The 13,377-nt window shown below is 40.0% G+C and overlaps 1 protein-coding gene and 1 non-coding gene across 6 annotated transcripts in view; one reads left to right on the forward strand and one right to left on the reverse strand.

Moving 5' to 3' along the window:
* The first annotated feature begins 376 nt into the window (after nt 1–376).
* Nucleotides 377–483, forward strand: LOC114493567. Its single transcript, XR_003684202.1, has one exon. It is a non-coding gene; the product is annotated as a U6 spliceosomal RNA (small nuclear RNA).
* An 8,051-nt stretch (nt 484–8,534) lies between these two features.
* Nucleotides 8,535–13,377, reverse strand: part of FBH1 (F-box DNA helicase 1) — a 43,882-nt gene continuing 39,039 nt past the window's right edge. For all 5 annotated transcript variants that reach the window (XM_028505673.2, XM_036024930.1, XM_036024939.1 and 2 more), the window contains 2 exons: nt 9,803–9,934; nt 8,535–9,029 (listed from right to left, as the gene is read on the reverse strand). In XM_028505673.2, coding sequence (XP_028361474.1) covers nt 8,859–9,029; nt 9,803–9,934 — 303 coding nt within the window. In that variant the 3' untranslated portion in view covers nt 8,535–8,858. The remainder of the gene's footprint in view (nt 9,030–9,802; nt 9,935–13,377) is intronic.

Here is a 13,377-nt window from a genome sequence, read left to right on the forward strand (position 1 = left end):
TAAGGTGCCTACCACTTTAGGTTAGGAAGCCAGTGTCCCTTTGTTATGTAGTTCTGAAACAACTGATTAAAATGTTACCTGTTTTACCCTGGGTACAGATTAGGGAAATGTAATATTAGTAAAATGGTTACTTAAAAAAATTCAGAATGGACATTTAAAAAGGGGGGAATCCCAGGATGTTCACGCTGTGTTGGCTATTTCCCAAGGCCTTTGCTTAGGTCCTTTAAAAGATGGGCCTGGGGCCCTGGCAGGTAGCTCAGTTGGTTAGATCATCATCTCCCGATACACCAAGGTTACAGGTTCAACCTCCAGGTCTGGGCACATGCAGAAGCAACCAATAAACACATAAATAAATGAAACAACAAATTGAGGCCTTGCACTCACTTTGGCAGCACATATACTAAAACTAGAATGATACAGAGAAGATTAGCATGGCCCCTGTGTAAGGATGACATGTAAATTCATGAAGTGTTCTGTATTTCTAAGGGAACCAACTGTATGGGAAAATGTATTTGCCAATGATATCTCATACAACGGTTTGATCTCCAAAATACATAAAGAACTCATATGACTCTACTCCAGGAAGACAACAACCCAACTAAAAAATGGGCAAAAGACTTGAACAGACACTTCTCCAAGGAGGACACAGAGAGGGCCCAGAGACTTATGAAAGGATGCTTAGCATCACTAGCCATCAGAGAGATGAAAATTAAAACCACAATGAGATACCACTTCACACTGGTCAGAAAGGCCATCATAAACAAATCAACAAACAATAAGTGCTAGTGAGGTTGTTGAGAAAGAGGAACCCTAGTACATTGTTGGTGGGGATGCAGACTGGTGCAGCCACTCTGGAAAACAGTAAGGAATTTCCTCAAAAAACTAAAAATGGAATTTCCTTTTGACCCAGCAATTCCACTGCTGGGATTATATCCTAAGAATCCTGAAACACTAATTCAAAAGAAGCTATGTACCCCAATGTTCATGGTAGCACAATTTACAATAGCCAAGTTCTAGAAACAGCCTAGGTGTCCATCAGTAAATGAGTGGATCAAAAAACTGTGGCACATTTACACAATGGAATACTACACAGCAGAAAGAAAGAAGGAGCTCCTATCCTTCATAAGAGCATGGATGGAACTGGAGAGCATTATACTAAGTGAAGTCAGCCAGGCCGTAAAAGACAAATACCATATGATCTCACCTATAAGTGGAACCTAATTAACAAAACAAACAAGCAAGCAAAATATAGCCAGAGATGTTGAAATTAAGAACAAAATGACAGTAAGTGGAGGGGAGAAGGAAATAACAGGGGAAAAAAGGGAAAGGGTCATCGATGGATGTGTATAAAGGACCCATGGACAAAGCCAAAGGGGGTAGGATTGAGGGTGGGAGATGGGGGTGGGTGGGACAGGGGAAAGTGATGGTGGAAAAACTGAGATAACTGTAGTGGAACATTAATAAAAAATGATAAAAGAGAAAAAAATCGTGGACTGCCAGCCAAGATGGAGGCATAGGTAGATACACTTTACCTCCTCACACAACCAAAAGAAGGAAAACAACAAATTTAAAAACAAAAGATAACCACAATTACCAGAAAAGCAAACTATATGGAAGTCCGATAACCAACAAGTTAAAGAAGAAACATTCATCCAGACTGGTAGGAGAGGTGTAGATAGGTAGCAGGGGTGGAGAATACTTGAGGCAAGGTGCAAGATAGAGGACTGGGTGAGGTGGTGGCTGGCAGAGCAGGCTGTCCTACAATGGGGTGTGGATAAACTAGGAGGAACAATTGGGGAGTGAGACGGACCATACAACCCAGGGTTCCAGTGTAGGGAAATAAGGCCCCAAAACCTCTGACTAAAAAAACCTGTGGGGGTTGAGGTGGCAGGAGAAACTCCCAGGCTCATGAGAGAGTGGACTGGAGAAACCCACAGCACCCTAGAAAGTACACAAAACCACTCACTGGGAAATCAGCACCAAAAAGGCCCAATTTGCTTGTGGGTAGCAGGGGAAGTGACTGAAAGCCAGCTGAGAGTTGAACGAGTGGCACTGTTTCCTCTCGCACACCTCCCCAACATACAACATCACAATCCAGCTATGTGGGTTGACCTGCCCTGGCAAATGCCTAAGGCTCCACCCCTTACCACATAACAAGCACACTGAGACAAAGAAACATGGCCCAAATAAAAGACAAGATCAAAGCCCTGGAAAAAATGCAACTAAGAAATGAAGAGATAACCAACCTATCAGATGCAGAGTTCAAAACGCTGGTCATCAGGATGCTCACAAAAATAGTTGAGTATGGTTGCAACATAGAGGAAAAAGTGAAGGCTGTGAAAAATGAAATAAAGGGAACCAACAGTGAAGGGAAGGAAACCAAGACTGAAATCAATGGTTTGGAACAGAAGGAAGAAATTAATATTCAACCAGAACAGAATGAATAAACAAGAATTCAAAAAAATGAGGAGAGCTTAGGAACCTCCAGGATAACTTTAAATATTCCAACATCTGAATCACAGGGGTTCCAGAAGGAGAAAAGGAAGAGCAAGAAATTGAAAACTTATTTGAAAACATAATGAAGGAGAACTTCCCCAATCTGGCGAAGAAAATAAATTTCCAGGAAGTCCAGGAAGCTCAGAGAGTCCTAAAGAAATTGGACCCAAGGAGGGACACACCAAGGCACTTCATAATCACATTACCCAAGATTAAAGAGAAGGAGGGAATCTCAAAAGCAGCAAGAGAAAAGGAGACAGTTACCTACAAAGGAGTTCCCATAAGATTATCAGCTGATTTCTCAAAAGAAACCTTGCAGGCAAGAAGGGGCTGGAAAGAAGTATTCCAAGTCATGAAAGGCAAGGACCTACATCCAAGAATACTCTATCCAGCAAAGCTTTCATTTAGAATGGAAGGGGAAATAAAGTGCTTCTCAGATAAGGCCAAGTTAAAGGAGTACATCATCACCAAGCCCTTACTATATGAAATGTTAAAGTGACTTATCTAACAAAAAGAAGATCAAAACTATGAACAGTAAAATAACAACAAACTCACAACTATCAACAACTGAACCTAAAAAAAATCGAAAACAAACTAAGCAAACACCTAGAACAGGAACACAATCACAGAAATGGAGATCACATGGATGGTTATCAGTGAGGGTGGGGAGAATGGGGAAAAAGTACAGGGAATAAGAAGCATAAAGGGTAGGTATAAAATAGACGGGAAGGTTAAGAGGAGTATAGAAAATGTAGAAGTTGAAGAACTTATAAGTATGATCCATGGACATGAACTGGGGGGGGGGGGTGGTTGTGGGAGGGGGTGCTGCAGGGCAGAGGGGAATAAAGGGGGAATGGGATAACTATAATAGCATAATCAATAAAATATACTTTAAAAAAAGATGTTTGGCTATCCTTGGTTTAGTGCTCTGATTTAAGAGTGAGGCACTAAAACCATATTTGAAACTGAGCACTTGGGTAGTTTTAAGATTGTAGGCTCTTTCCTTGGGTAATACAGTTGGCCACTTTCCTTAGGAACCTTTAATGTCACTGTTAGTGCTTCTCCCAAAGCTGGTCATATTCCCTAGAGAAGAAAATGTCAGTTTCCCACCTAGAGTCTGTATGCATGTGTATACACATGTATACATGTGCATATGTTTTTGTGTGTATAAAATTCATGTTAATGCTAACCCCCAAGGGGTATTAGAAGGTGGGTCCTCCAGGAGGTGATTAGGTCATGAGGATGTAGTACCATGAATGTGATTAGTGCCCTTATAAAAGAGACCTCACAGAGCTCCCTTACCCCTTCTGCCATGAGAGGACACAGCTAGAATCTGGCTGTCTATGGAGCAGGAAGCAAGCTGTTACCAGACACCAAATCTACTGGTGCCTTGAACTTGGACTTCCTGCCTTCAGAACTGTGAGAAATACATGTCTGTTGTTTATAAGTTGCCAAGTCTGTGGTGTTCTGTTATAGTGGCCTAAGTTAATATAGCCCCTGTCCTTAGCTGTGGCTAGTGTCTTACATAAGGTATTCCTCTATTTTATCCTCTTCAGAGATTAAACCTCTAGTCTTCTACCAGTGTTGAGGATGAGAAGTTGCCCAGATACACAGAACAGGGGGAAAAAATCAAAGGATTTAAATAAACTTTCTTCCAGTGTTCCTGGTTTTTTGTTCCACCTTTACACTTTCCTTCCAGACGAACCCAGTGCCATCAATTTCCACATGTTTTCAGAGTTCTCAGGCTGAAGATTGTTTTATCAGTGAGCTAATTCAGTTATCACTCATTTATCTGCTTTCCAACTTCCAAAAATGTTGAGACTGTCATCTTTTCTGCTTTCTTTGCCCTTATGGGTTTAGGCCTTTTAAAAATCCTTTTATTGTCATTTTAATATGGTTCCAGAAAGCAACCAAAGTAAATACAGATGTTTAGTTCATCAGAATACCTGAAGTCCTCCACTCACACTTTAGCCCACAGCCCTCTGGCTTATAGCTTTGCTGAAATTGACCATGCTAATGTTGCCATGACTCTGAGTGTAAGTTAAAAGAACACCTGTCCATCTTTATTTTCCTTAGTCTCTCTATAGCACTGGATGCTGCAGACCCTTCTGCTTAAACCTTTTCCTCTTTCAAATTTGGTGGCATGTCTATCTTTTGGAATCAATTATCACTTTCTTCACAAAATCCTCTTTCCTTTTTAATCCCAAACCTGATGTCCTTCAGGTTGGCTTCTTAGATCTCTGCTCTTTTCAGTCTTGATAATATGCAGGAAAAAACTCACCAAGTCCCTTAAATGGCCCTGGCTTTGTAGCTCAGTTGGTTAGAGTATCATCCCAATACACCAAGGTTGTGGGTTTGATCCCCAGTCAGGGCACACACCAATGAATTCATGAATAAGTAGAAAAATGAATCAATCAATCTCTCTCTCTAAGAGTCAATACATTTTTTTTTAAATTTAAGATTCTTAAACTGAACTACCTTTTTAGTACATAACTATCACTTATATACTGAAAACCTTAAAACCTGTATCTCCATCCCAAAGCAATCTGTTGAAATATAGACCTATTTTCCCAATAGCCCTCTGGACAATTCTACATGGATTTCTCAAAAGCACCCCAAACTCAACATGTCAAAAACAAGATCTATCACTGTTTTTACACAAACCTACTACATCTCCTATTTTCTGTTTGAATGAAGGTACCCTCAACTACCTTGTAGAACAAGCCAGGAAATTGAAGGTTTTATTGCGATTCCTTTCACTGGCTCACCATCTCCATGTAAGCACTGTCTGAGTCTCAGTGAGGCTACCACTTAATCTCAAAGCGGAAGTTCTCCAGCCCTGACCGGTGTGGCTCTGTTGGTTGCAGTTCGTCCTATATGTGCCTAGGTTGCAGGTTTGGTCCCTGTTTGGGGCATGTATGAGGGGAAGCCAATAGATGTTTCTTTCTCACATCAATGCTTCCTTCCCCCTCTTTCTTTCTCCCTCTCTCTAAAACATAAATAAATAAAATCTTTAAAAATAAGTGGAAGTTCCCAAAATCACTTACAGGACTTGTTAAATACCAATTGCTGGGTCTCAGTCTCATAGTTTCTGAACCAGTAGATCTGGGGTGAGGACTGAGAACTCTACTGCTCACTGGGGGACTACACTTTCAGAACCACTAACTTATGTATCCACGCCCTCCTCACCAGTCCCACTTCAAATGGTTTGGTCCAGCCCATCAACTGTCATTTCTTGCTGGGATTACAAGTCTTAACCTCTTAATTTATCTGATCTTCATAAAACATCCTCCAATCTACAACCAGAATGTTCTTCCTTAAAAAAAAAATCATGTCTTAAAATTTTTCAATGATTCCTCATAATTTTTCAGACCACCACTTAAAATCCTTGGCCTAGTGTTCAAGGCCCTTTATTACCTGGCTCTCTCATTAGTCTGCTACTACTGAAGAAGATACACCCTAGCCACATATACATCTAATTACTCAAGATTTTTCTAGTTTCATACCCTCAGTGACTGAAGTTTCAGTTGCTGGTATTCTGTGGTATTTTAAAAGATCCATATACCAATATTTTAGGTTTGCCTAATACTATCACCTTATTATTTAAAAAAATCTAAAATCTGAAATATGTCTTCAGAATAATTATGTGAAAGGACAAACTAATATATAGTCTACAATACACTATGGTATTTTAATATTTCTCTTGCAAAAATAATTTTTATTTTATGTGAATACCTTCTAAATAAATGGAATATGACAAAACATTTATTGTCATATGGGTAACTGCATCAGAGTATCCGTGTACATGATAAAAATCAAAGAAGATAAAGACAAATCAAAAATGCTTTCTCTGAAACAATAAACTAGAATTTACTATCAATATATTGCAGATTTTTAAATTTAAAAAGATCTCCTCTAAGTTATCAAATAAAAGGAACTACTCAAATATCATTGAACCAAAACATATATTGGGAACTAGCTTATAATTATTTTCCTTATATTCTCTCAATCACTGGTTTAAAAAAAATTCTACAGAAAATCTTGCACAAAAATGCAGGGGTAGGCAAAAGTAGGTTTACAGTTGTGAGTCAAAACAGAGTTAATAAAGCTACTATAATAATCACAACTTTCATGTCTTTTTCCATACAAACAATGGTAAACCTACTTTTGCCTACCCCTGTATATTCACAACATGAAATCATGGGAGCCTCTTATTTTAAAGACTATACTTTTTAGAAGATCTAACATATTTTCATTTTTATATAGTTAAAAGTTTATTTTTTATTATGTTTTTATTCTTCTCATCTAATTACTTATGTTAAAATGATAATAGGCATTTAATTTACTTTAAAAGTTCATACTTTACTATGTATTTAAAAATGCTTTTCTGTTTGAAACATACCAAATATTTCGTTGTACTGATTTTTAAAAAATTCTTTAAAAATGAAATACCAGTACTAATTCCTAGATTCTGTTACTTTTCAAAATAAGTTCCAAAATACTAGAACTGACTGACATTTTGCTCTTGTAGGGCTTTTACCACACCCATCCTTTGTGCCCTTCATGTTGCTCCTTCTTCCCAGAACATTCTTCCATTCTTTAATGGCTATTATTTAACACAGCTATAGCACCACCCGCTTCGAGGCAGCTTTGGCCCTGGACTCCCATCCCCAGAGCACTTATGCAACCCGTTCTCCAAATACTTTCAGCTCGAACTGCAGTTACACTGACTGCAACCTCCTTAAGTCAGGGACCACATTTTGATTCCATATACCCACTCATATGGCTCCTGACACACCACAGGTGCTCAGTGAAGTTTCTCTGAGTTAATGACTTGTCTTCTAATAGATGTAAGTTGCTTCCTCTCTGATTGGCAAAACTACATTTCTATGAAACATGTTAATGCGCCATCCCTTGCCACCTTTCCTCCCAACCACTCTTTTGAACAACGCTGAATACCATGACCAATCTAAATTCAAATAACTTCCTTTCACCTGCTCTTTTATTCCAAGTTATCCATAAGCATCAAATGAAGCTAGGCCAGGAATATCAGCCAAGTTGATGAAACCTCTTCCTCATTAAATTTGTCTTCAAGTTCAATTCTGTGAATTTTCCTCAATATGCAAACATTGACTTGGCACTCACCCTTGCCAAGCACCCCTGGCCCAATCCAACATCATCCTTGCTGTACTCACTGCCCACTCTCTAAGCTCCACTAGAGCCCTAAGGTAGGAGAGGTCAAAGGGAGACTGCAACAACCGAAGCTCTGAGGTTGCTGTCAGACGCCACTCAACTGGCTCAGACACCAGATGTGGTGAACTCTTTGGGCAATGGCATGCCAACCCCTCACCTGCCATCTACATCCCTGAAGTGTTATATGGCAAAAATGTAAAAATACCAAATCTGTGTACATCTAAGCAATGTGAATTTTTCACTGGTTTCTATCACAATAGCTTTATTAAAGCTACCCCAAATCCCCAGGCAGCCATCCAGGCACCAACTTTCCATCTCTGCCTGTTCCCATTCCTCCACCCCCAAGCCCTTGGCTGGCTAACTCCACTTCCCTCTGAAGTATTTTTTTCTTTTGGTTACAAATTACTAGATAATAGTAAGCTATTTTCTGGTGTTGCTCAGTAATGCCTGTATTTATTTATTTATTTATTTATTTATCTTTTTACCTTTGACCCCTTTCACCCACTCCCTCTCAGGTATTTCTGATCTTTAGTTCTAACTCTGGAAACACAAGAAGTCTTGCAATTATCACTTTGTGGTTGTCTTTTTCTGTATGATGTTGCCTCCTCGTTTAGAATGTGAACTCCATGATGACAAAAATGTGCATTATGTCATACAAGTGTGAGTCTCCTCAGCATGTAAATCTCATTTTTGAAGCAGCAATTATCACCCTGGATATTAAGTCTCACATTCTGCTTGGTGTGTTGTGTGAATAGTGACCAAGCTGTTAAAAAGAGTGAGTGAAAAAAAGAGAACTGGAAAAAGCTCAAAACAGTAGGGCTGAAGGCAGGTGTCACACACTGGTATGTCAGTTCTACAATGCTTGTTTAATTGAAACCTTGTAATAAAAGTTTAAATACATAAAATGTTGTATTCTTTTTTTTTTTTTATCAAAAGAACTTCCCGATTGTCCCCAGCCTGTGTGCATGGAGGAGGGGCAGTGGAAACCAGCAACCTCTAAGGAATGGAGAAATGGCAGGTCCAACTCTGGTTGGCTTCATCTTCCCCAGAAATGTTCTGTGAGTAAATTCAGAGTCTCAGGCAAATGAGAGCCCTACCTACTGGCTTTCTTCAAGTAATTGAAGTCTACACAAGGCAATCTGTACCATGGAGAATGCTCCTCCTGGCTTTCAGAAGACAAGGAAAAGCAGAGCTTCATGCCTGGGCAGCACTATGTTCTCGATGGTGCGTTCCATGGAGTGCACCTGCTCAGGGGAGGCAGTCAAGAAGGCCAAAGGCCCGATGCGTTGTTCTGCACAGGAGTGGCAAAGGTGGCCACCCTTGTTTTCCTTTCTGTTGCTCTGTAGTGAGGGATAAGGAAAAGAGGGAAAAGAAACAATCAAAAAACAAGCATTTTCCATCAAGAAGTGCTGAATTGCTGTCGCACTGCCAAGGAACTTTGTGTTATAATTCTAATATTTTCAGACTTGTGCAAACCTCTTAGGTAATACAGTCATACCTTGGTACTTATTAGCTTCAGAACTCACCGAACCCTGTATTCATCATATTTTAACAAGAAAAAAATGTTTCAGCACTTGGCGCTTGCTCGAGACTCATCTCACTTGCTAGAACCTGGGTGAGTCACAATGCTGCCCCACAAGAGAAAGGGCTTCATCACTTGTCGCTTGCTCAGTACTACTTGTCAGTTTCAGCACTTGTCACAAGTTCTGGAATGAATGAATGACAAGTACTGAGGCACTACTGTACTTCCCACTGCATGGTCATCTAGGGTAGATTCAACTCTATCAATTTCCCTTACAGCAGAAAGTGGAATTATTAAGGCAAGGGATGAGGAGACAAGAACAAGTTCACCAGGTAAGTAGTTCTCCTCAGAGTGTCAGTCACAATCCAACCTCTCAGCCTGTGCTACCCATACTAATTTGTTATCATCATCTCTGATACAGAGGTAGATCTGGCATCTCTTGTGCCTTATATATGAAAAGCCCTTGAGAAAGATTATATCAATTTCTCTTTTACCTCCCTCACCCACAGCCTAGACAGCACACATGCAATAAAACACAAATGACTGGATTAAATTCTACAGAAAATCAGAGCTGCATCCAAGACCACATACATAAGTGATGGGGAGCTTCTTCATGGTGAGCACAGTGTCCACTGGGATAGTGTTGTTGCACTGCCCCACACAGCAGCGAACCACTCCTGTTTTTAAAACATTACTCGTCAGCTCTGCTTGCAAGAAGTACTCCTGGAAAGAAAAGAGCGAGAAAGAGAACAATAGCAATACCTCTGCTACATTCTACTTGGAAACTCTTAATAGCTAAGGAACTGGAAACACTCCAACTCCCAAAATCTTGCTGCTAGATCTGCAACTGCCTTATGGCTTCCTTCCTAGACTGTAAGTTCCATGAGATCACAAAGCACCTTGTTTTGTTACCAAAACCTCTTAGTGCTAACTACAGTGAGAACAGGGCTCTATAAATTAATACTTGTCAATTAAATGAATAGGTAAATCAACTAATCAAGTCACCCACATTCTTTAGTGACATCTTGGGTGCCCAGTACTTTCACAAGTATGAAGACCAGTAACTGTTGGGAAACACCATCACTCAAAGAACTGCGAAGGGCATACATCAAATCATGTTACGCACTGGCAGAGGGACTGCTGCCAACTGTTCCAAACACAATCACAGGTGAAAAGCTTCACTGGAACCCCCTGGCCTTCAGGAATCCAAAGGCACATGATGCCACCACCTACACCTCCCTCCTTAAACCATGCCAGGCTGTTTCGTTTTTAAATGCCTTGCTTCCCTACTAGCAGCCAGGTTCTTTGCTTATAAAGCACTGTACATATAATCTTCACCAATGATTTCTTGGGGGTGATATTGTCCTCGTCCCCATTGCATATATGAGGGCATGAGAGCCAAGAAATTAGGTCACTTGTGCAAAAGATCACAGAGCTAGACTGTGGCAGATGTGAGGCTCAAGCCTGGGTGTGCCTAAATCCAGAGCCTGTGCTTTTAATCACCAAGCAACAGAGAGTCTCTCCATCTCTCTTATCATCTCCAGATACAAAGCTAAACTGACTCAACAGCACTTCTATCGTGTAGAAAGTGCTCAGAATTACTGCTGAATAAATGAGCACATGCATGCCATGACCACACAGCTCTGCTGAAAATGCCAGTTCTCCCTTTGATACCTCACTGCTGGGGCTCAGTGTCTCAAAGACAACTAACCACCTTTGAGTGTCCCCTGTGCTTTCCCCAATTGACTGTAGAGCAATTATTTCACCAGTTCCATGAGGCCCTTCATCTCCCTCCTCAGAGGTGCAGTCAACAGAAGTACAGAGCGATAAGCAGCTCACCCAAAGTCACCAAGTGTCCAGCTGGAAAAACTGGGATGTGAATGGAGGCAGTCTGGTCTGAGGCCTGATTATGTTCAGCCTCAGAATGCGAGGGGATGCTGCTTTCAACCATTCAACAAACACTGAGCACCAACCAGGCACTACTGTAGGGATATGCCTTTGAGATTTGTATTAAGAATCTAAGATGCTAGGAGGCTAAGAAGCTATTTATGAGCAACTAGCATAACTACATGTCACTTTACAATTTGTTAGTGTAGTGATTCCCTTCATTTCCTCAAAAACTAAAATAAGCAAAGGAACAAATAGATTCCTGGTGATTAGCTAGATTCTCTAAGAATATCAGAGAAAAAGTAGACTGGCTGCCCTACTCTTGGTTACAGGGGAGACCAAATGATTTATCACTCTATGTAGTGGGAAACAATGGCTGACTTTTGTCCTAAAACCTCACCATGTATGACTATACTGTTTACAACACGCTTTCATACTCTCTAAATTATTAACCCTCCTCCCCTCTGTCAGAGTCTTTGAGACTCCCTATAGCCTTCCTCTCTGCACTTAGCCACTTCTGAAACAGGATGTCCCCAAATTGATTCATAAGCTATGATAAAGAAAAAGCAGAAGTACTCATACCTCACCCAAGGTCTCTGAGACTTATAAACATCTTCACAAAATGGGCCATGTATCAGGGGGTTCCACAGAGCACCCCGGGAGCCAACAGATGTTTCTCAACCTCAACTCATAAAGGGTAAGTCTCTCTCTAGAGTCCATATTCTTTATGAAGAAAACTCACTTCCCTCCAAGAATGTATGCAGTACCCAACTGATAAGCTTCCAGTTAGCTTTAAAAAGCCTATTTGATTCTTATACATAAATTGGTGGGACTCTAAGGCATACAATCTCTGTGAAGGATTTGGCAATATCCAGAAAAATCATACAACTATTTATTTTTTGCCCAGAAATTTAGATTCTAGAAATGTATCCCCCAAAATGTACAAGCAAGAATAGAAAGTGACTGCATTGTGGCATTATTATTAAAGCAAAACATCAAAAAGAACCCAGTACCCGTCAGTGTGAGACTGCATGAATCATGATGTGTCGACACAGCAACTACTACTCAGCTGTACAAAGAATGAGGAAGAACTTCACAGACTGATAGTGATTTCCATGCATATTTCTCGGTGACAAAGTGAGATATAGAGCATTATAAATAGAATGATACCTTTTGTGAAAAAGGAGAATATAAAAATATATACATTTTTACAAAAAAAAACCCTAAAGAATAGATCAAAAACTAATTTAAAAATAAGCTATTAATGACAGAGGGAGAAAAAATCTGAAGGGGACAGGGATGGAATGAGACTTCTCTGATGTATCTGTTACAAAATTTTGATGTTGAAAACATAAATGTCCCACTCATTCAAAACAGATCATTAAGTCAAAAAGAAGTCAAGCAATTCCTATAGGGATTTTAAACAAACAAATGAATATCTAACTGTAATTAAATTGATGCTCAAACCACAGGGGTAAAAAGACTTATTTCAATTGCCTTCAAATATGATATTCTGCCCTGGCTGGTGTGGCTCAGTGGACTGAGTGCCGGCCTGTGAACTAAAAGGTCCCTGGTTTGATTCCCAGTCAGGGCACATGCCTGGATCACATGCCAGGTCCCCAGTTGGGGGTGTGCAAAAGGCAACCAGTCGATGTTCCTCTCATACATTGATGTTCCTCTCCCTCCCTCCCTTCTCTCTAAAAATAAATAAACAAAAAATTTTAAAAAGAATATGATATTCTGACTATACATCTTTAGTGGAATTTGGAGAAATGGGGCTGTTAGGAAATCATAAATTCCATTCAGCATTCAGTAATATTGCTATTATTTTAAAATATCTTATATACAGTAGAATAGTATAAATAAGCAATTAATAAATACTGTTTAAAACCAAGATTTTCAGGGTAAGAGAAAAGCTTCAAGTGTAAAAGAAGTAAAAATCCCTTAATGCTCATCTGACTTAGATTGTAGAACTATAATCGATTTCAGAGTTCTAATGTAAAAGATGGCTTTCGGCTCTGACAATACAGACACAGTGCAGCCTAATGAAAGGATGAAGATGGCGTGTGCCCAAATCTTTTTCTTACTCATATTGTTGGTGGTGCACACTTGGGAAGAAACTATGAGAAAAAGTAAAAAAAAGTCCTCATGGTGAAAGCTAGGACGGTACTACTCTCAAGAGAGCTGGGTCGGGTGCTGATTGTGTGAGGCTCCCTGTAGGGCAGCTGGGACAGCTGGCAAATCCAGCCTCCTGACTGGGGGAACGGTCAATCATCTGA

Source organism: Phyllostomus discolor, chromosome 1 (assembly GCF_004126475.2).
Source record: "Phyllostomus discolor isolate MPI-MPIP mPhyDis1 chromosome 1, mPhyDis1.pri.v3, whole genome shotgun sequence".
NCBI lineage: Eukaryota > Metazoa > Chordata > Mammalia > Chiroptera > Phyllostomidae > Phyllostomus > Phyllostomus discolor.